At 44.2% G+C, this 24,276-nt stretch overlaps 1 protein-coding gene across 1 annotated transcript in view; it reads right to left on the bottom strand.

Annotated features, from left to right (window-relative positions):
- tmem132e (transmembrane protein 132E) overlaps positions 1 to 24,276 on the bottom strand; it is a 116,749-nt gene that overhangs the window by 23,482 nt on the left and 68,991 nt on the right. Inside the window, exons 5-6 of the mRNA XM_061086232.1 lie at positions 22,905 to 23,048; positions 7,115 to 7,320 (exon numbers count right to left, since the gene is read on the bottom strand). Coding sequence (XP_060942215.1) covers positions 7,115 to 7,320; positions 22,905 to 23,048 — 350 coding nt within the window. The remainder of the gene's footprint in view (positions 1 to 7,114; positions 7,321 to 22,904; positions 23,049 to 24,276) is intronic.

Below are 24,276 nucleotides of genomic sequence, written 5' to 3'. Positions count from 1 at the left end.
CAAGCCTCTTAAAAGTTGCAGTCTCAAATAAAGTTTTCAAATTCAGCTTCAGAACAACACTGTTCACTTTGCAACACACTGGCAGTGACTGCGACCGAAAAGAAAGATATTTTATCACCAAATTAATTTGAATATTCTCAAACTTAATATTGCTGCAGATATGAAAACTCGGCGACATCACTGCACCGACAGCGAGGCCGAGGAACTTTTGTGTTTCTTCCTTTTTCTCCATCTGTTTGATATTTTTCTGGGCTCTCCGGCTTCCTCCCACACTCCCAAAATAAGTTTGGGGAAATGGTGTGAATTCAAATGTCTGTCGTGTATCTACGTGTGTGTGTGTGTGTGTGTGTGTGTGTCTGTGTGTGTGTGTGTGTGTGTAAGCCCAATAATAGATCCCACCTGTCTGTGATGTACGACAGGATCCAGCCCCTGAGCAGATACAGCTCATACAGCAATACAGAGACGAGTAGATACTTTAGATTAGTTCAAGAACAAACATTATTGCTAAGGACTAGGTCTATAAAATTTTTTGAATTGCCTATCTGAATGGTTTAGGAACAACATTAGGATACTGTCCATGGGAAATCAAAAAGAAACTCGGAGAATGCATAACTCTGCTCTCAGGCTTTAGGTGCAGCTGTTGCTCTGATGTGGATCCACACCTGAGGCCCATCTTTCCTCCGAGTTTCAACCAATTCCACACATCACGATTAGCACTAACAGTTCTATAAAGTCCTGCTCGTCTCGGCTGGAGTTTTGTATCGTAGTCATATCAAGTTGGAGTTAAAAAGATGAGTTTGCAGAAAAGGATCCGGCGTTTCAGGAGATTTATGCTTGAGGCTAGATTTTGCAACTTTCTAGTTTTAATCTTTCTCTGGTGCGTCCATCAACTTTACGGATTTTAAACCTGATCGAAATCCACGCCTGACTATTCCATTTTGGGGAAACTCAAACCTTTTCTTCCGCCTCCCGTTAGATCTGGTGCCGACCTCCTCTCCGCCCGTTGGAGACTGACGGAGTCGCTTCCGGACACAGAGCTGCTGCTGCTGTGCTTAGAAGGTAAGTGAGTTAACTTCACAGCACACGCACTTCCTCATTCAGTTAAAGGTAGAGGGAAAACCAATGAGACAGTCTGTCTCTGTCAAAGAGTTTCTCAAGTCCTCTCTCAGGTCAGGGAAAGTTTACCTCCAGAGCCTGTACCTGGAAATAAGCTTGATATATTCTCTCTCTCCCCCAGAATATTGTCCGTTCTTATTAAAGTCTCCGATACAACTGTACGAGCTGAAGCTCCAGTGCACACGAGCTGCCCGCCCGATTACACTTTCTCTCCCTTTTCAGAGCATGTTGCCGGATAATGCAGCCAGTGAGCAATTCTGCGGCACCGTAGCGAAGGCCCCAGTGCCGAGCGCCAAGGTTCAGAATGTGTCACTTTGCAGAAGTGAGGGAACGTGGGATGGAAAGACCGCAGCAGACGGGAAGAATAAAAGAGTCAAGGAGGCGAGGGACAGCGAGCGTGGGAGGTCAGAGGTCATTCCGAAGGGAGTCGGAGCGAGTGTGAGAGGAGGAGAATGAGCGAGAGAAGGTCGGAGTGAGAGGAGTTGGTGAGATTCCGTCTGATGATCATGAAGAAAAGCAGCTGCAGCAGATTCTGGTGCAGATCAGCGTCGTGGCTTCTGTGACTAACGAGCTCCTAAACTCATTAAAGTTTGAGGGGTTTGTTTTTACAATTCTCTTTGCAAACATTGTCTAATTCATGACCACTGCACTTTAATGACTGTCAACACTAAGCAGTCGACAACAAAAACAAGCTGCTGTTTCACATCAGACATGTTATTACAGCTGCAGTTCCTCAGTATTTAAATGATCTCTTCTAACCTTGGTACTTTATTTGTCTTGTTTTGCTAACGGCACATGTCCATGTTGATATTTTGCACGTTTCAGTCAAATCCATCATCGTAAAACCTGTTTGTTAATTTCTTAAACAAGCCAAAAGGTGAATGATGTCTCTGTCATTTCAAAAAAATCAATCTATCTCACTCCAGAGATTTATTAATTGTCTGTTTAACGCTCGAGACTCATTCATCTCATCCGTGTCACACTTGACACGTGTGTTATTAAGTGTCGTGTTGAATTTGGTTTAATTAAGACCCTTGATATGTTTTATATTAATAAAGACTGAATTCATAGGTGACCAGCGCTCGGAGACTCACTGACCCAAGTGACGTTTTAACGACAAGGAAAACAGATTCTCCAGGTCGAGGTTCCGTCGAGCTTCACTGGACTTTTAATAAACACCTGAACAGCTAAATTACTGCAGGTTCACTTTGACAGATTCAGAAATAAAGCAGCATCAGCATCAGCCCGGGTGAAACACACAGACCATTCCAAACAGGAAGGTTCAGAACAGATGCTAGTTTCACTAAAAAGAGAAAAGACTCCAGTGGGAAGGTCATAGTCAGTGTCTTCAGCATGTGGCATCTTCATCTGCAGCTTCCTGATGCTCCACAAAGGAACCAGCAGGAAACAGAAGAAAAAGACGCATTCTCAGTAAACAGAAGTGACATCAAGCAAAAGAAGAAACGCCTCAGCTGCAGGGAAACAGATTCCTGGGTCCTGACTGTGCAGGAACCTCACACAGCCACAAGGGGTCTTTGATTATTGTTTTCACCGAGACACAAAGGAAGGTGGATGCATATGTGAGCAGGAGGAAGTGTAGAGACAAAACTAACTTTGAAACCATAAGAAGTTGCTTGAAAACTATATAATATTGTTCCTTGAGAATTCAACTTTATAAGGCCGCCAGGAAAAAAACACAAAAAACATTAAAAAACAACCAGGTGTGAAAAGCTGAGAAGTCTGATACGAGTTCTGCTTTTGATTAGCTGGGACTTTGAAAGAAAAAACTAATAAATGAGACTAAAGTGTGGATCTAAGTCTCATTTCGCACTTGAAAATAATATTCCTCTCCAGCCCATTACAGCCGGTTGAAGAGTGAGATGTTTCCCAGGTGCTCCGGGTCATTCCGAACGCCTCCATCCTTCAAACACGCCATTTGTATTCAGCTCGGGTGGAAATGGATTCAGTCGGCGATGATGTACTCCGGCAGCGGCGACAGCAGCCACCCGGCCTCCGTGTTAATGCCGCCATTAAACATTTCCTAAATGAAGGGTGGGCGCCCTTTGTTACCGCTCCGCGCGACACAAGAGCGCCGGAATATTCTAATGAGCCTAAGTGTCTGAACCCGGGAACACATTTCTCACCGAGGTCCTGCCGCAAAAACAACCTCCGTCTCCCACTGGAGCCGTTTCCTCCACGTCTGGAGGTGTTATGTTTCCGAGGCTCGTCGCAAAAACACCTCATTTGTTTTTTTATTGCCGGCTGGATTCCCTCTGTAATATGGATATGATGACCACGCGACTGGCCTCGATTCATTATAGGACCATTACCAGAGCAGAGGAGATAGCTCGGTTTTCATGTATATATATATATAATGGAACATAAGGCTTCACCACTGTATATCCAGAGTCTCTGTTAGCCGTGTATAGGGTTGCAAAGGGGCGGAAAGTTTCCGGTAAATTTCCGGAAAGTTTCCATGGGAAGTTAAGCTCGGGAATTTTGGGGATTTTGGAAAAAAAAAAAAAAACTACGCAAATTTAAAGCTGAGCAATAAAAACATCATTCAAAACACTATTTTACAGATGTATGGAACGTTGAGTTTCAACCCTCCACTGTGCATTCTTCCATCACATGCACAGATAACTCCCAGCATCCTTCACTCTACAGCAGGGCTATTGAGGCCTGCTGTAGAGTGAAGGACTAGTCAGGTAAGTTTCCATGATATTACTGGGGAAAATATATTTGCATGCTGATTGAGGATTGTTCATCTGTTCATCTAGCCTATTTCCATTCATTTATCCATCAATTGTAAAATATGTTTACAGACGACTCCAATTGTTTGGCTAACTATTTATATCTCTGGCATTGCATTAGTGTTTTTTTACAAACTTTTTTCTCATCTTATTCTACAGAACAATGCCACGTGCACTCTCTCATGTGTGGAGACATTTCACCCCATCCAATGTAGAAGGAAAGGCTGTGTACATTTGTAAATACTGTGCAAAGATCTATGTTAAGAATGACACAACGATGCAGAAGCATATAGTCAAGTGCCCAAAGTTTCCTCAGGGCTCAAATCAGCCTATGACAAAACACAATGTTTATATTTATGTCTGTATATGACAAGGTAAATACAGTTAGTATAAATTACCCACAACATTTCCAGTTTATTCCCGTTAATTCCCGTTAATTCCCATGGAAAGTTTCCAACTTTGAATATTCCCGGAATTTTGCAACCCTATGAACAACACAGAGGGAAGTTCTCTGTTCACACGTTCGTCTCCCGAGCGCTCAGGTGGACGTGGTGGTGCAGCGGGCAGACGCCAGGATGTAACGTTTGAATTCCTCTGTAGAGATCACAGGCCTTGGATCTCATCACCTCTCAGATCTCCTTTTCTTTCTAAGTTGAGATCTTCCTTGATGTCCCTCCACCTGTGTGGTTTCTACTTTCCCTCCTCAGATACATATTTGTATTCTCTTTGTTTGTTTCAGTTTTGTATCTGATGCATGTCCACAGCGACTGTCTTTTTTGCATTTTGCTTTCTTCCCCGGGATCCGAGCACGTCTGAGAGTATCTCATGTGGAACGTCTCTGCTGTGGTTTAGCAGCTACAACAACAGTTTAACTCTGAGCATCCTCCTGAATCGCAGCAATCGCAAATCACCTGCGTCTTCCCTCCGAAAACATCATTACCGATCTGGAGGAACGGCCGACATTCAATCTGAAAAAAGATCTCAGTGTGCGCACTCAAAGTCAAATTAAGCCAGCATCCATGACGTGCTGGAGAAAAAAGCCCGTGTTGAGACGGGTATGACACATGCGTGACAGCCTCGTAGATCAATTTGCACTTGAGAGGCTCATTTCGCAGGCGTGAGTTTCTGCTGGAGTCAGAGCATCTAATTAGAGACAAGCAGCAACACACAGAATCCTGGAAGACAGACAGGAAGCCGGGCGGCGTTTGAGTTTGTGATATTTAAGACTGAGACGCTGCAACGCGCCTTTTTTGCATTGTGGGTAATGATCCCTCTGGTAATCATGTGCAAATAAGACGTAGAGAATATATTCTGCTGCAGGGAAAGTCTTTGTTCCTGTCACCATACGGGCTGTGGAGTCACACATTCTGTTATATGACAGCTAATACCCAGCGGAGGGGATATATACAGTCTGTTGTTTCTATGCATTCAAACAGCAGATGTTTCCATTAGGACAAGGCAATAAAACACAAAGGTTCAGTGTATGCATGGTAAATATGATGCCATGAATCTGAAACAACAGGTCTTTGAAATGTAGAAACTTGAAATATAATCAGAAAGGGTTGAAGCTGCTTGTTTCATCTGCTCATAAACAAGAAGTGTAAAAACCACAACTTTCATTTAGGAGCAGAAAATAAACCTGTTCTTAAAAGAAACAAACAACTTTTTTTAAATCGTAATTCTGGGAGCAATGTTGTGACAATGAGATCTGACACACGGCAGAAACACAACACAACAAAACAGTAGTAAACATGTCAGATTGTTTAAACTGCAGAGAAACTGAATCTGAGCACGATAAGTTTAAATGTGGAGTTGCTCTGTTTCTCCGTGAGGAAGAGAGAGAGAGTTTCAAGTTTGTTTACAACCTGTCTTCCTCCTGACGTGTTCCTATAATGTGTTCCTATAAACCATATTGATATTATATATCATTGTATACAATAATATTGTCTTTTGCACACTCTGTCTGCATATTCTTACACTCATAGCATATTATATTATCTATTGTATAGTCAAATACTTATATTTATACCTCTACTATATATCATATCATATTATATCATACTCTTTGTATATTATATAAGTCTATATACACATATTTATACATGTGTACATGTTATTATTATTATTATACATACTGCTGCTGCCATTATTACTATATACTGCTATTATATTGGTATAACTACTATCATATATAAATATATATTATGTTATATTATATACTATATAAACTGTACTATTTTTATATACTGTCTAACAATAACATTACCATCATATCATCAGTACTATTACCATCATCTTGCCACTGCACCTTATCTACCTATTTATCTTGTGTTTCTGTTTTTTATTCTTTCTACCTCAATATTTTTTATTTTATTTTATTCTATTGTATTTTATTGTATTCAAATATACCGGCTGCTATGACGACTTAATTTACCTTCGGGGATGAATAAAGTAATCTATCTATCTATCTATCTATCTATCTATCTATCTATCTATCTATCTATCTATCTATCTATCTATCTATCTATCTATCTATCTATCTATCTATCTATCTATCTATCTATCTATCTATCTATCTATCTATCTATCTATCTATCTATCTATCTATCTATCTATCTATCTATCTATCTATCTATCCATGAATAGGTACATCCATCCATAACTTCATCCATCGTCCATTCATCCATTTACTCATTGACTGATCTATCCATCCATCTATCTACCTATCTATCTATCTAACTATCTGTCCATCTATCTATCTATCCATCTATCTATCTACTGTATCTATCCATCCATCTATCTACTGTATCTATCCATCCATCTATCTATCTATCTATCTATCTATCTATCTATCTATCTATCTATCTATCTATCTATCTATCTATCTATCTATCTATCTATCTATCTATCTATCTATCTATCTATCTATCTATCTATCTATCTATCTATCTATCTATCTATCTATCTATCTATCTATCTATCTATCTATCTATCTATCTATCTATCTATCTATCTATCTATCTATCTATCTATCTATCTATCTATCTATCTACCTACCTACCCACCCACCCACCCATCCATCCATCCATCCATCCATCTATCTATCTATCTATCTATCTATCTATCTATCTATCTATCTATCTATCTAAATAGCCCATCGTCACCTTGGTGAGGACGAAGCTTTTTACTCCACCCGGCCAAAGCCATGAAATGAAATGAACCCATGAAACCAGCAGGGGGCGTACCTTCTGTCGGGCAGGATGGGAACCCTCCAGCCCTTGATGAAGCTCAGGTTGCTGTCGGACAGCTCCACCTGCAGCGGCAGCTTGGGCACCCACACCGTCAGCTCCAGCGGCGCGCTCAGGTGCTCGTAGCTGAAGATCACCCGGGCGCTCATGGAGCCGCGCGTCTCCTTCCCGTTCACAAACACGTAGTCGCAATTCATGGACACCTATAGGACAGATCAGGGTCAGAAGTCAGAGACCATCTATATGGTAATGGTGACGTCGGCGGGGAGACAGGAGCTCGGTGACGTGAGGTGATGGACGGCGCCACAATTCATCACATCCCCGTGTTTCAAGGTTGATACTTTCAGCAAAGCAAATATATAAAGCGACAGAATAGGATCTTTTATGGATTTGAATGTGATGTGAAAGTTCATGGCTCGTAAACCAGATCCGTCAACACTTTCCTTTTATCCTTTATCACAAACACAACCGGTTTCTAGCTTTGCAGCGTTTGGTTTTTACTGAAGTTGTCGGGTCGTATATATTCGTCAAATGCAATGAAATGAAGTTTGACATTCCACAAAACAATATATTGGTTGATTTTATATTGTGAGAGAGAGATGCATTCAATTTATTTGCAGGGAAAATTGAGAAAATGTCAAAGATTGTCCAATTTTCATAATGTTAAGTGAAAAAAAAACAATCCTGGAACCACTCAGTAGTTTTTGTGTTATCTTGCGTACACACAAACAAACAGACAAAACAATTTCTGGAAACCTAAGATATAAAACAAAACTGTCCGCCGCAACTGGACAGAACTTTAAAAGCAATGATGCAATGTGTGTTGACTGTAACTGGGTGAAATCGTTACTTTAAGGTTATTGGATTACATGGATTAAGTGTTATTACTTCAAAAGGTTTTCATAAACATCCTCCTCATCAAACTGTCCATTGCTGCAGCTCCTCCTTTCAGCCTCTGTCTGCAAGACCTTGGTTTCAGCTCCTGTCTCAACTGAGGAGGAGCTTCAGGAACTTCAGGAGCTTCAGGAGCTACAGGAGCTATAGGAGCTTCAGGAGCTACAGGAGCTATAGGAGCTACAGGAGCTACAGGAGCTACAGGAGCCTCAGGAGCCACAGGAGCCACAGGAGCTACAGGAGCTAAAGGAGCTTCAAGAGCTACAGGAGCCTCAGGAGCCACAGGAGCCACAGGAGCTTCAGGAGCTTCAGGAGCTACAGGAGCTACAGGAGCTAAAGGAGCTAAAGGAGCTTCAGAAGCTACAGGAGCTACAGGAGCTTCGGGAGCTTCAGGAGCTAAAGGAGCTTCTTGTGTTTCAGGAGCTTCAGGAGCTTCTTGTGTTTCAGGAGCTACAGGAGCTTCAGGAAACTTTGTTTTTTTAAACTTTGGAGAACTTTATTATCCCAGAAACACTTTATAAACAAAGAGAACAGAAACCTGGAGAAAGCATCGTATGTCTCCTCTGAGAGATATTTAAGATTCAACACATCGCCATCCAGACGTGGAACGAATCAGTGAAAATCTTCTGCCGCCGCGTATTGGTCACAAGGAAAAACTCCCAGACTCCCCGGCCTCGGAGGCATGGGGGGGTGGGAGGGAGTGGGGGGTCTGAGAACCGCTGCTGTAAACAACACTTACTCGCTCTGAGCCCTTCTCTCTCTCTCTCTCCTCTAATTTGCATCTTTTAAAGCAGCCAAATTAGTGCTTCCGAGTAGCCCAGTGTTTGTGGAGCGTGTACAGTGCAAATTAGCCATTCAACCCACATCCTCACATCTATCAGATCCGTTCTCAGCATAACAATTATATACCAACACATAGAATATGCCAACACGGGCTTCTCAGGCGCAATTCTCAATATTCTCGAGCCCGGCAGCGTTGTGGTATTTCACGTGAACTTTCGCTCCTAATGCCTACACGCAGAATCATAAACACATTCACACATTTTTCTACCGTCTCGGTGACATTTCCTGTAATGTGATGTCAGCTCGGACCCCGGCAGTGACACACGAGTGAGAAATTCAATATATGGAAATGTGCCCCGAATTCCAAAGTCCAAGCAAATGACATTATTAACTTGAAACCATTCTTTAGGGCCCCCCCGTCCGTCCGTCCGTCCCAAAAAACTCCAGCTCAATTTTAATTATCATAAATACTTGTCCCCCCCTTCCTCGAACACTAAATTATTAACCGCGATGGAATCCGGAGGGTTCTTTTGCTTTCGGGCTCCGGGGGGGCTGGAGATTTATCTAGTGGTGGGAGGTAGCTGGCATTGTAATCAGAGGATCTAATCTCCTGCAAAATGGAGGTCGGGCCGGCCGGTCTTCTCAGGGCTGGAGATCCATCATCACTGGGAGGAGGTCGCTAATATAATTCCCCTCTCGATGCAGACAGGCCAGGCCGGGCTGGGGGGGGGGGGGGGGGGGGGGTGGTTTGAAGAGAGCGACTCTTAAGATGACAGTCTTCCCCTCCGGTTCAGCTAATGCAATTTTGCAGGGGTTTGACCTTTCGGGGGGGGTGGGGGGTGGGGGGTGCAGTGTTATTGTTGTGTCGGCCGATCCGAACGAGCCGAGCTGCAGAGGAGAGGGAGAGGAAGGAAGGAGTAACTCAACACAACGACCCCGGCCACCTTGATTAATCACAGCGCGGTTTCAGTAGAGAACATCTGTCTAAACGCACTTCACTCTCACCCTAAAGACACAAACACACACACACACACAACCAAACACACACACACACACACACACTCTCTCTCGCTGCAGTGCCGCTCCAGCTCCCTTTTTCGCTGCTGATAAACTTGGCCGGCTAATTGCAAGTCAGAAGCTGTTAGCAACTCCGGGTATCAGTGGCCCCTGTGGGCGCCTGGTGGGGGGGTGGTGGTGGTAGTGGGGGGGGCTTTCACACGCCGAGCCGCCACATGCCATCGCGCACGCCGCTAATGTGCTGTGGCATCTTCCACGGTGCCAGCAGATTGCCCGGGTGGAGACGGATCATCGGGACAAGTGCGAGTTCACCGGTCACATGACGCAGAGTGGAACGACCGGCTGGGTTAATGAAGGTGAGGACACCCAAGGGCCTTTCACACGGTTATTCCATAACATTAACTAAATTAATTTCCCCAAACGGTTCCAGTAGAGGCGGCCGGCGTCCGTCCTTCAGGAGATGACGCCGTTATATATTTAAAATGTGACCAGCGCCCGGCGGAGCCAGAGCCGAGCCGTCTGCTCATCTGTATTCTGGAGGCGTCGGCTCACATCACTCAGGGAGGAAATAGATCCATTATTTTATTGCATCTCGGGCAAACGGCTAAAACGGATTCTCTGCCGTCGCAACATTGGTTTATTGTTTCAACATTATCTCCTAAAGGACTTCAGCAGCCGAGGTTCGACTCTATTCACTTCAATTTGTATCGTTTCCAAATCACAATATGAGCAGTTTTCAGACTTGAACTCCGGGGGAATGGAAGATTATATCTGCTCAGGAGGCAGGAGGCAGGAGGCAGGAGGCAGGAGGCAGGAGGCAGGAGGCAGGAGGCAGGAGGAAAGGAGGCAGGAGGCAGGAGGCAGGAGGCAGGAGGCAGGAGGAAGGAGGCAGGAGGAAGGAGGCAGGAGGCAGGAGGAAAGGAGGCAGGAGGAAGGAGGCAGGAGGAAGGAATGAGGCAGGAGGCAGGAGGAAGGAGGAAGGAGGCAGGAGGCAGGAGGCAGGAGGCAGGAGGCAGGAGGCAGGAGGCAGGAGGAAGGAGGCAGGAGGCAGGAGGCAGGAGGCAGGAGGCAGGAGGCAGGAGGCAGGAGGAAGGAGGCAGGAGGCAGGAGGAAGGAGGAAGGAGGAAGGACACAGGAGGAAAGAGGAAGGAAGCAGGAGGAAGGAGACAAGAGGAGAGAGCAGGAGGCAGGAGGAAGGAGGCAGGAGGCAGGAGGCAGGAGGCAGGAGGCAGGAGGCAGGAGGCAGGAGGCAGGAGGCAGGAGGCAGGAGGCAGGAGGAAGGAGGAGAGGAGGCAGGAGGCAGGAGGCAGGAGGCAGGAGGCAGGAGGCAGGAGGCAGGAGGCAGGAGGCAGGAGGCAGGAGGCAGGAGGAAGGAGGAAGGAGGCAGGAGGAAGGAGGCAGGAGGCAGGAGGCAGGAGGCAGGAGGAAAGGAGGCAGGAGGCAGAGGGCAGGAGGCAGGAGGAAGGAGGCAGGAGGCAGGAGGCAGGAGGCAGGAGGCAGGAGGAAGGAGGCAGGAGGCAGGAGGCAGGAGGCAGGAGGCAGGAGGCAGGAGGAAGGAGGAAGGAGGCAGGAGGAAGGAGGCAGGAAGAAGGAGGAAGGAGGCAGGAGGAAGGAGGCAGGAGGAAAGGAGGAAAGGAGGCAGGAGGAAGGAGGCAGGAGGAAGGAGAAAGGAGGCAGGAGGCTGGAGGAAGGAAGAAGGAGAAAGGAGGCAGGAGGCAGGAGGCAGAAGGCAGGAGGCAGGAGGCAGGAGGAAAGGAGGCAGGAGGCAGGAGGCAGAAGGCAGGAGGAAGGAGGCAGGAGGAAGGAGGCAGGAGGGAAGGAGGAAAGGAGGCAGGAGGCAGGAGGCAGGAGGCAGGAGGAAGGAGGCAGGAGGGAAGGAGGAAAGGAGGCAGGAGGAAGGAGGAAGGAGGCAGGAGGAAGGAGGCAGGAGGAAAGGAGGAAGGAGGCAGGAGGCAGGAGGCAGGAGGCAGGAGGCAGGAGGAAGGAGGAAGGAGGCAGGAGGCAAGAGGAGAGAGCAGAAGGCAGGAGGAAGGGGGCAGGAGGAAGGAGGCAGGAGGCAGGAGGCAGGAGGAAAGGAGGCAGGAGGAAGAAGGCAGGAGGCAGGAGGCAGGAAGCAGGAGGAAGGAGGCAGGAGGAAGGAGGCAGGAGGCAGGAGGAAAGGAGGCAGGAGGAAGGAGGCAGGAGGCAGGAGGCAGGAGGTAGGAGGAAAGGAGGCAGGAGGAAGGAGGCAGGAGGCAGGAGGCAGGAGGTAGGAGGCAGGAGGAAAGGAGGCAGGAGGAAGGAGGCAGGAGGCAGGAGGCAGGAGGTAGGAGGCAAAGGGCAGGAGGCAGGAGGCAGGAGGCAGGAGGCAGGAGGCAGGAGGCAGGAGGCAGGAGGCAGGAGGCAGGAGGAAGGAAGAAGGAGGCAGGAGGAAAGGAGGCAGGAGGAAGGAGGCAGGAGGCAGGAGGCAGGAGGCAGGAGGCAGGAGGCAGGAGGCAGGAGGTAGGAGGCAAAGGGCAGGAGGCAGGAGGCAGGAGGCAGGAGGAAGGGAGGCAGGAGGAAGGAGGCAGGAGGCAGGAGGCAAAGGGCAGGAGGCAGGAGGCAGGAGGCAGGAGGTAGGAGGCAAAGGGCAGGAGGCAGGAGGCAGGAGGCAGGAGGCAGGAGGCAGGAGGAAGGAGGAAGGAAGAAGGAGAAAGGAGGCAGGAGGCAGGAGGCAGGAGGCAGGAGGCAGGAGGCAGGAGGCAGGAGGCAGGAGGAAGGAGGAAGGAGGCAGGAAGCAGGAGGCAGGAGGCAGGAGGAAGGAGGAAGGAGGCAGGAGGCAGGAGGCAGCAGGCAGGAGGCAGGAGGCAGGAGGCAGGAGGCAGGAGGCAGGAGGCAGGAGGCAGGAGGCAGGAGGCAGGAGGCAGGAGGAAGGAGGCAGGAGGAAAGGAGGCAGGAGGAAGGAGGAAGGAGGCAGGAGGAAGGAGGCAGGAGGAAGGAGGAAGGAGGCAGGAAGAAGGAGGAAGGAGGCAGGAAGAAGGAGGAAGGAGGCAGGAGACAGGAGGAAGGAGGAAGGAGGCAGGAGACCACGTGGTTCACACCATCAACCCTCTTGAATCTCGTCCTTCTCAATTGACATCTTGAATCTCTTCTGGATATGACCTGGAGTTCACTACATGTTGCAGGTTTAGATGAAATCTTCTCAGACACTTTCTGAGATGCAGACTCTGGTTTCTGAAGCGATGATGTCACTGTTCACTTCCTGCTTCCTGTGTCTGGCTCTGGAGTCTGGGTTCGGCTTCACGTGAATCGGCTCTGACCCGTCGCAGACTCGCAGCTCGAGGAATTTATGACACACGAGGACACAGAAACCATGAAGTGACCTTTAGACCCTTCCGGACCGATAAGTGCCCCCCCCCATCTTTCCAGCTCGGTGCGCCCAGTGTTTATATCTGCAGCTTTTTTTTGGGGGTGGGGGGGGGGAGGGGGGGTCGTCCACAGCCCAGAGAAAATGACGAGAAAATGCTTTAAAGGCAAACTACCAATACATGAGAGAAATAATCTTAAAACATCTCTCGGGAGCTAAAAATGTATCCAATCTGATTTGAGTCTAAACTGATTATATGCAAAGAAAATAAAGATTACAAAAATATACATATTAATAATTTTCAATTTAGTGAATAAGCTATTGACCTATAAGGGTTATTCAGGGAAAATCTACGAGGAATCAATTATATGATCAATAATTGGTGATTACAACGAAAAAGGTGATTTCTAATTTTGATGTTTTGTGACTTTGTATCTGAGCAACAACAGATACTCTAAATGTTTTCTTTATTAGACAGAAGGAAAAAGGTCAAGAGACAAACCGGATGGATCATGGGATGTACTGCTGCGGTAACCATGGTAACACGACATGCATCATGCATGTACCACCTGCTGTCGCACCACAGAACCAGATAAAAAAAGGGCAAAGACCGACAGAAACATCCAGATAAAGTCAATGTTTTTTATTTGTTTTCCTCCACGTTGGAGTTATAATAATCCGAAGGCGTCAGCGAGCGACCTCTGGGCTTATTGGAAGTTCACGAAAAAGGAAGCAGATGTTTGTGTTGCTAGGCTACTTCACAAACAGCGGCAGGACGAGTGATTTCCTCTCCTTCGTCTCAATGTCAACGACACAACGCAGGAAATAACCCGGGACTCTCCTGTCAAAATTAAATATCCCCCGGATGAATCGCCACGACGCCTCTGCCAAATGGAGTTTCCATTTGAGGATAACACATGCATCAAGTGAAGAGTGAATGAAAGCTGACATATGGCTGAAGCATTAGTGGGATTGTAGCTGTGAAGCTTCTCTGGCTCCACGAGCGCTGGAACCAATGAGCTCATTTAGCTGTGTTAGCTAAATGAGGCGGCCTCCATTAGCCTGTTGTTGTTGGATTAATGAAGTTGAGTGTGAGAAATGACGCTGCTGCAGGAAAGCTGCGACTTTGGAATATTGTTTTTTTGAATAATATCTTTTACATGATTCATTCTGCGAAGTCATCGGCATCTTTTCGAGGTTTGGCTCCTTTAAAGTGTATCTGCTGGAGATTTGAGATATACAGCAAATCTCTGAAACAGTAGAGGTCAATTCTTTAAAACTGTTTTCAGATTTGACCTCTGGGTAAAAATCGGTGTCTTCTACGTGTATGAGATCCCTTATATTATATTTTAAAACCTCGACAATTAAAAACCAGAGCTTTACTATATATCAGTTTTCAGAAACCTCCACATTACCTCATTATTTCATCAATCTGCTGTTGAAGCACCTTCACTCTTCTGGTTTTTATACTTTTCCCAGCTTGAGCTTGGAGCCTGGCTTCGGGGATTTGCTCCCATTCAGCCACAGGAGCATTAGTGAGGTCGACCACTGGTAAAGTGAGGCTCTGGGAAGGTTTGGGGTCAGGACTCAGGTGCAGGTCGGTCGATATCTTTCTTTTTCCACCAAAAAAAATACACTTTTCCTTATGGTTCTGACTTACCAAACCATCGGGCTGGAGTTGAAAGAACAAAGCTGTAAAAACATCTCTGCATGATGTAGGATTGAAAGAGTTTCAGGGTTTCTTTTTTGTGTTCTATAGCTTTTTTGTGAACGTCTATTAAAAAGCCAAACTTCTGTGATGAAGGGAACTCATTAACGACAACAGAAAACACAAAATGGGCCGAGCTGATCATTTTAAAATGGGGCGTCAGCGTCTTTTCCTGAACCTTTCTGTGGCTGAATGTTCACGCAGCAAAACAAGAGATGCATTCGATGTTACAAACCAACAGACTTTAGCTTTTGTCTTTCAGATGATAAACCGGGAGCAGCACTAAAGCACAGAGTGTCACTCCTATGGAAAGTGTGGCGCGAAGGGAGGAGCCTTATCTCTGCCTCCAGCTTCCCACCTTCTCCAGCCCTCGTAATTATTCCTGCACACCGAAGAAGGTTTGTCTTATCTGCACGGGGCTCCTGACGCACACTGCAGCTTAGTCATTATTTCCAAAAGAAGAAGGAACTGAAGAAATACATAAATAAATAAATAAATAAAAAGTGCCTGTAAAAGACAAATCACAGCTTCTTTACCTATTTTTACTCTCGGAGTTGGAAAGTTAAAAAACACACAACAGCCCGTGGGTTGGCAAATAAGTAAAATGAGAAAAGCAGGGGCTGAGAATAAAGGGAATGAGTTTAGTTTAAATGCTGTTTGAGTTTCAGTCACACAGGAGATGTGAGGAGGTTCTGCAGAGCTTTGTGCTGGGAGAGGTTTCCACGGCTCATCTGCAGTGTTCAGAAAAAAAACCAACAACCAGCATCCTGCAGCGAAACCACGACGGTGATTAGAATAGATCGACATGACTTTTGGCGTGAGAGTAATGTGTCGCGGTATTAAAAGAAAAGAAAGAAACAACAACAGAGTAATGGAGGGCGCCACTTTTCCGGTCGGGCTCGCGGTGGATCCTTTTATTCTGGGTTTTCTGGAGGACGTTTTATTGAACTGTCATGACTCGTGTATTTCCTGAGCCTGAAGGTCTCATTTTAAATTAGCCTTCGAATGCTCAATGGCAAGTTCACTGAAGCAGGCGCACTCAATATCACACGCGCGCCCTGTCGGGAATGGATAATGAAAAATGATAAATGACGCGCAAAGGCAGCAGCCTGATGCAAAAACTGGAACCCCAGATTCCTCCAGAGGGAGAACAGGTCTTAGTGACACTATAGTGGAATTAGACCAGACCCCAGTTTGCTTGTAATCACCGCATATTTGACCAGATGGCTTTAACTTGAAGATGGATTTCATGATGTAGACACGTCCCAAACAGTTGAACCCTATGTCAGCATCGGTCTCATGCTCATTTGTTTCCTTCTCATCTCTTTTTTAAATCTGAAGAAATGTGATATTAAAACCACCAACACAGTGAAGACATGTTATTTAGTGTACAGCTAAAAATCATTTAAGTTCTGTATCTGGACCATGAGTTTAATTTGTTCTCCCTCTGCTATGCAGGACTTTTTAATTGGACCAATTTCTTTACCAGATGAGTCCGATCCATCAGAGTGAGAATACATTGGACGTATACTGGTGATATAACAGATACAAGCTATACAGCACAACTGGAACCCCAGATTCTTCCAGTGGGAGAACAGGTCTTAGAGACACTACTGGAATAAGACCAGATCCCAGTTTGCTTGTAATCACCACACATTTGCCTAGATGGCTCTAACTTGAAGATAGATTTCATAACATAGACACGTCCCAAACAGTTGAACCCTATGTCAGCATCGGTCTCATGCTCATTCGTTTCCTTCTCATCTCTTTTTTAAATCTGAAGAAACGTGATATTAAAACCACCAACACAGTGAAGACATGTTATTTAGTGTACAGCTAAAAATCATTTAAGTTCTGTGTCTGGACCATGAGTTTAATTTGTCTTCCTTCTGCTATGCAGGACTTTTTATTTGGACCAATTTCTTTACCAGATGAGTCCGATCCATCAGAGTGAGAATATATTGGACGTATACTGGTGATATAACAGATACAAGCTATACAGCACAACTGGAACCCCAGATTCTTCCAAAGGGAGAACAGGTCTTAGAGACACTACTGGAATTAGACCAGACCCCAATTTGCTTGTAAACACCACACTTTTGACTAGATTGCTCTAACTTGAATATAGATTTCATGACATAGACACGTCCCAAACAGTTGAACCCTATGTCAGCATCGGTCTCATGCTCATTTGTTTCCTTCTCATCTCTTTTTTAAATCTGAAGAAACGTGATATTAAAACCACCAACACAGTGAAGACATGTTATTTAGTTTACAGCTCAAAAAACATTTAAGTTCTGTGTCTGGACTACGAGTTTAATTTGTTCTCCTTCTGCTATGCAGGACTTTTTATTTGGACCAATTTCTTTACCAGATGAGTCCGATCCATCAGAGTGAGAATATATTGGACGTATACTGGTGATATAACAGATACAAGCTATACAGCACAACTGGAACCCCAGATTCTTCCAGAGGGAGAACAGGTCTTAGAGACACTATACTGGAATAAGACCAGATCCCAGTTTGCTTGTAATCACCACACATTTGCCTAGATGGCTCTAACTTGAAGATAGATTTCATAACATAGACACGTCCCAAACAGTTGAACCCTATGTCAGCATCGGTCTCATGCTCATTCGTTTCCTTCTCATCTCTTTTTTAAATCTGAAGAAACGTGATATTAAAACCACCATCACAGTGAAGACATGTTATTTAGTTTACAGCTAAAAATCATTTAAGTTCTGTTTCTGGACTACGAGTTTAATTTGTTCTCCTTCTGCTATGCAGGACTTTTTATTTGGACCAATGTCTTTGCAGGACAAGCAGCGTGAGGCAGAGAGCATTCAGATGAGTCCGATCCATCAAAGTGAGAATATATATATTGGACGTATACTGGTGATATAACAGATACAAGCCATTCACAAGCAGAATGATATAAGTCTGATTCGGCTTCGTGGCTTCACGGAATCAGTCTGTAAAAAACCCTCCATCAAACCGGCCTGACCCCGACCTTGACAAGCCGCTAAACCACCAAAGAGGATTTCATTAGCCCGACTTGATAAGACAACTTTACTGTTCAATGAAAAGTATGAAGAAAGGAAAAAAGAGGATTTTGTCGAAGGGTCAAATTTAAAGATTTCTGTTACGGGCACATGAAAGTAGATGGAAGTGCGAGTCACGTCCTGACGGCTGCTTCCCTCTGAGTCTCAGTTCATTCACATGCAACCGTTACTGTATTCAACGTTTTTCAATAACCACAAAACCTTTCAATGAGAGGGAGATAGAGCTGAGATGGTTTCGTAAAAAAAACAACCCCTGGTACCTGAGTAAAATCCATGTTTACCCTCAGAGGCAGGATACGACCCCCTGTGGCTGTTCTGATGATCGTTCACACGCCCTCGGACGTTAGCATCGACCTCCTGATAATTAGCAACGGGACGTAAGAGAGCAGAAACATCCTCCCTGGTCTCAGCGTCGGTGAGCAGGACCAGAGGCGGCTGCTCTCTGGCACAGATTCATGCACATGGCTGCAGGCCCCGGATTCTCCAGACTCATTTCAATTATTCAAATAAATCCCTGACCTCTATTACTCAATAAGAAACATTTGAAACATGAAGCAGCCGATTGGGAAACTGTCGGCCACCTATAGGTCAGTTTATTGTTAAGATAATACTGAAGATGTCTCCCAGTTCAGGGGTTGCGTCTGGGCAAAGGTCACTGGAAGTTAAGGTGCCATCATTATTCTTTTTAATATCCGATTTATGCTTAGAACATTCACTGTATTTTCTTATCTGAGGCACAAATGAAAACCTGAATTCTGAGGGTGAACTCTCAGACGCTTAATATGGTGCAAAGACAAAACTAAATTACATATTTACACGCAAAGAAGATGAAGTTTCTATTATCTATAGTTCTCTCTCTAGTTCCTTCCATTCATTCTGAACTCAACTAAATTTGACTGCACTAAAGAAATCAGTGATAACTAAAGAAGTAAGATATATAAGTGTGAAAGGAAAATTGGTAAATGAGAATATTGGTTTTGGTTTGATGTTTATGCCCAAATACAGTAATGACTAATAATCTGGACACAGCTAAATACAAGAGAACAACCATATTATTTTAATAATCACGAACATATTTAAAGAACTTGAGCTTTATATCCAGAGAGAACTGATAAACTGATTAGGTTTAGGTTTAGAACAATTTAGGTTTAGAATTTTCACTGTATTTTCTTATCTCAGGCACAAATGAAAACCTGAATTCTGAGGGTGAACTCTCCGACGCTTAATATGATGCAAAGACAAAACAAAATTACATATTTACAAGCAAAGAAGATGAAGTTTCTATTATCTATAGTTCTCTCTCTAGTTCCTTCCATTCATTCTGAACTCAACTAAATTTGACTGCACTAAAGAAATCTGTGATAACGAAAGACGAAAGATATTTAAGTGCGAAAGGGAAATTGGTAAATGAGAATATTGGTTTTGGTTTGATGTTTATGCCCAAATACAGTAATGACTAATAATCTGGACACAGCTAAATACAAGAAAACAACAAAGTTATTATAATAATCATGACCATATTCATAGAATTTGAGCTTTATATCCAGAGAACTACTTTCCCCCCAGAAGGGAAAATAAAAACTATCCAGCACATCATAAAAGCTTTGGTGGAATCGACTCCTTTGTATGAATCAGGAGGACGTGTGCAGAGTAAGGGAGTGTGAAATTGAAGAAGCAGGTGTATCGGATCGCTGTGCAAGTTTTTCCAAAAGTCAAATTAAAATCACGGGAGAAAGGAACATTACGGAGGTTAAACGTTGGGTTATTATTATTAAATAATAAATCAGGCGTCTACGTGATAAGAGATTAAAACATCTCAAAATGAAAATGTGGAGATTAACTCTTGTATGTCCCATGCATCTATAAGAAGAGAATATTGTGTGGATTGATATAGATTAAAAACATAAGAAAACAGGAGATTCCACATTAGGTTAAATTTAATAAACTATAGTGCAGCTTTTCTGGATTCAGGTCAATGTGAAGATTTGGTCTCAAAGAAGTTTTCAACCGAGCAGACCCTGAAACTTTTTAATTGCAGCTTTTTAAATCAGCGGAGATTCAACTCTCAGACCAGCTCGTCATTATTTGTACTATCGTCTCTCACCGAGGAGCATTCGGAACTTCAAATCCAAATCAAGAAGTTAGCAAAACGTGACCGAGCCCGACCGGGATTTGAATACCATCTCAAAATGGAATCAGCGACAAATGCAAACTGTTGATTTGGCAAGAACCGGAACAAACAGAGAGCTTTAACCATATTCACCAGGCTCAAGTCGGGTAAACACACACAGTGTATTTCCACTGAAGGAGCCAGGTTGTAAATTCCTCTTTTCACCCCCCCAAGCAGCCGTTGTTTGTCGGGTTCGACTCCACACATCGACAGGAGTCTGGTGGGAGGCAGCATCGAACTCAAAGTGTAATTCACCAGCCTCGTTAAGGAGGAGAAGTTTTACAGGCAGAAGTTGAATTGGTATTTGTGATCTCGGTGCTTCTCATTCGTTGTGTTTGTGCGGCTCTTTAATTCACGTGTGGTGCAGAGGTATGTGTGTGTGTGTTTGTGTGTGTTTGTGTGTGTGTGAGGTCTCAGGTGTTGTTACGGTTGCAAAGGGGCGGAAAGTTTCTGGTAAATTTCCGGAAACTTTTTGGAAACTTTCCATGGGAAGTTTAGTTCATCTGTTCATCTAGCCTATTTCCATTCATTTATCCATCAATTGTAAAAATAATTTTACAGACGATTCCAATTGTTTGGCTAACTATTTATATCTCTGGCATTGCATTAGTGTTTTTTTACAAACTTTTTCTCATCTTATTCTACAGAACAATGCCACGTGCACTCTCTCATGTGTGGAGACATTTCACCTCATCCAATGTAGAAGGAAAGGCTGTGTACATTTGCAAATACTGTGCAAAGACCTATGTTAAGAATGACACAACGATGCAGAAGCATATAGTCAAGTGCCCAAAGTTTCCTCAGGGCTGAAATCAGCCTATGACACAACAAAATGTTTATATTTATGTCTGTATATGACAAGGTCAATACAGTTAGTATAAATTACCCACAACATTTCCAGTTTATTCCCGTTAATTCCCGTTAATTCCCATGGAAAGTTTCCAACTTTGAATATTCCCGGAATTTTGCAACCCTAGGTGTTGTGTTTCTCTGCTGCTGCAGATGTTGCACCTGTTGGTCTGAAAAACAAAAAGCCGTCACCAGCTCGCAGACGCAACAGCTTTTCTTGTGTGTGGGTGGTCGTGTGATAAATTACTTTAATCCCGTCTCACTCGCTGCTTTACCTCCACTGTTGTACGTGGGAATCGAACCACGTACATTATTGCATTGTTTACTTCTCCTGAGGTCACACATCTCCCTCCTCCATCGTGTTTAATAGGACCGACGCCACACTCGACTCTGCCGCCTAAACAATCTGCCTGTGGTGAAACCCATTATGACCGTAATTGACTGGAGTAAAATAATAAGTGCGTAATCGCCGGCTCTGATGTGCTCTGCAAGTTGTTGTTGATCCCACTTTAATTTGCTTCATCAACAAACCAGACGTGATGGCGTGCGGCGAGCGCCGATTCCCCGTGAGTCTGAGCGGTGATTGTTCTGGATCCTGGGACGCCGCCGTTACACCCAGATGAACAACGAGAACTGCAGCGTCCCTCTCTCTCTCTCTCTCTCTCTCTCTCTCTCTCTCTCTCTCTCTCTCTCTCTCTCTCTCTCTCTCTCTCTCTCTCTCTCTCTCTCTCTCCCTCCCTCCCTTTGTTCCTCTCACATGTTACAGTTACATTTACATTTACACACAGAGCTACGCTATCCAGTGTCTCCCGACTCCAATTCCGGATCCAGTCGAAGACAGTTACAACGTCTATGTATGATTTTCACTGTGTAAACCCAGCTTTAAGAATTTCTCATTTCCTTGTCTAAAGTAATGTGTAGATATTAATGTTCGAGGTGCGTTGAGTCTCTCTCTCTCTCTCTCTCTCTCTCTCTCTCTCTCTCTCTCTCTCTCTCTATGATTTTCACTGTGTTAACCCAACTTTAAGAATTTCTCATTTCCTTGTCTTGATGTTACTGCTATTATTTTGTATTTTCAAGCAAAGTAATGTGTAGATATTAATGTTCCAGGTGTGTTGAGTCTCTCTCTCTCTCTCTCTCTCTCTCTCTCTCTCTCTCTCTCTCTCTCTCTCTCTCTCTCTCTCTCTCTTTAAAGTAATATGTAGATATTAATGTTCGAGTTGCGTTGAGACTATTTTCTCTCTCTCTCTCTCTCTCACTCTCTCTCTCTCTCTTTTAAAGTAATGTGTAGATATTAATATTCGAGTTGCATTGAGACTATTCTCTCTCTCTCTCTCTCTCTCTCTCTCTCTTTCTCTCTCACTCTCTCTCTTTTAAAGTAATGTGTAGATATTAATGTTCGAGTTGCATTGAGACTATTTTCTCTCTCTCTCTCTCTCACTCTCTCTCTCTCTCTTTTAAAGTAATGTGTAGATATTAATGTTCGAGTTGCATTGAGACTATTCTCTCTCTCTCTCTCTCTCTCTCTCTCTCTCTCTCTCTCTCTCTCTCTCTCTCTCTCTCTCTCTCTCTCTCACTCTCTCTCTCTCTCTCTCTCTCTCTTTTAAAGTAATATGTAGATATTAATGTTCGAGTTGCGTTGAGACTATTTTCTCTCTCTCTCTCTCTCTCTCTCTCTCTCTCTCTCTCACTCTTTTAAAGTAATGTGTAGATATTAATGTTCGAGGTGCGTTGAGACTATTTTCTCTCTCTCTCTCACTCTCTCTCTCTCTTTTAAAGTAATGTGTAGATATATCTATATATATATATCTGCAGCCACACTGATTCATACACAGTGGTTTATGAACATGCGTTGATTTTTGAATCTGAGGTTTTCCTGCTCTCCTGAGGATGTGATGCTCTCTATAGGGATTAGATGTTTCTCCAACGACGTGTTTTACTCGATTCGAGCTCCGAGGAGATCAGGTTTTGTTTCGTACCTTCACGATGTCTTCGTTGGAGGACTTGCACTGCACGGAGGAGGAGACGTCCGTGACGGCGCCGTTCATCTCTATGGAAACCATCTTGACAGGGATGGCCACGGTGCGTCCAGTCAGGATGGCTGTGTTGATTATCTCAGTGTCCTGCAGAGAGAGAGAGAGAGAGAGAGAGAGAGAGAGAGAGAGAGAGAGGAGGTGAATCAGTGGAGGTGGGATGTTCTCTGATGTTTCTGCCGCTGTTACCAGGACACCTTTCATTGCATTTCATCAGCAAACATGTTCATTATCAAACTTTGTCCCACTGAGTGACTTCAGAGAGTTGGTAAAAAGAAAAGCAACGACCTTTTACCTTAATCGTTCTGGGAAACATGTTTAAAAGTGCAAATCACAGCATCGAGCTTAAATTACAGGCGTCTGGAGAGGCAGAACTTTTTCTCTGATGCAACCACGGTTTTAGCCTCGGCTGCTGGAGGGGTGGGGGGGTGGGGTTGGTTGTTTGCCTCGGCAGGAATCTCACAGAGAATGGAGGCCTCCTCATACCAAACACGCTTCACTGACGTCCACAGCAACAGGACTGGCTGCTGTTGCCATGGAGCTCCCAGAGCAAAGTGTTGTTTTTATGATTCACACTTTTTTATCGTTCATTAAGAAAGAACAGAAGTAAAAATGATAAAAGGCGGGATGATGAGAATGTTACAATTATAAGATCGTAAACCAAAACACAGACGTTTTCTGGAGAGGAGGTTTGAAATGCTTCTTCTTTACGGCTCTTTGTGTTCATTTAAAACCAAACTGTCATTTTGACAACGAGAATTATCATAACATCGTCGAGACATCATGATTTTTATTCATTTAGATTCATCCCTAAGTGCTGAGTGAGATGTATTATGGTTTGAATATAAATCGTTTAGGGTTCGGTATGAGTCGAGCTTTAATTTGGAGAAATTATGACAGAGAGCGGAGACGAATACACTTTTCAATATATTCATACGTCTGTCAGAAGGAGCTGCTGCTCAAAGCTTCAGGTTTGATGATTCATTTATTCGCTATAAACCAATTTAAAGGAGATAATCTCAAACGATGAGAACTTAGCACGAAAGCAACACCTTCAGCTTCACTGAAATATCATCCAATTACACCAGAGTGCAAATGTTTGTTATATCACCGCTCTTATTTTTATACGTCGTTAAAACTTCTTGCTCAACAAGTCTAAGGCAATGAAAAGATAATTCCTCAATTCTGATATAATCAAACAAACCATCATCTGCATTTGTATGATGAAAGCACACAAGGCTTCATTTATTTTCTGTTGTTGCAGATCGTGTTAAAACAAAGGTTGATTCACAATTAAGAATTAATTAAATTAAGAGAC

This window comes from Limanda limanda, chromosome 14 (assembly GCF_963576545.1).
Source record: "Limanda limanda chromosome 14, fLimLim1.1, whole genome shotgun sequence".
Classification (NCBI taxonomy): domain Eukaryota; kingdom Metazoa; phylum Chordata; class Actinopteri; order Pleuronectiformes; family Pleuronectidae; genus Limanda; species Limanda limanda.
This window is presented reverse-complemented; position numbering and strand designations above follow the sequence as displayed.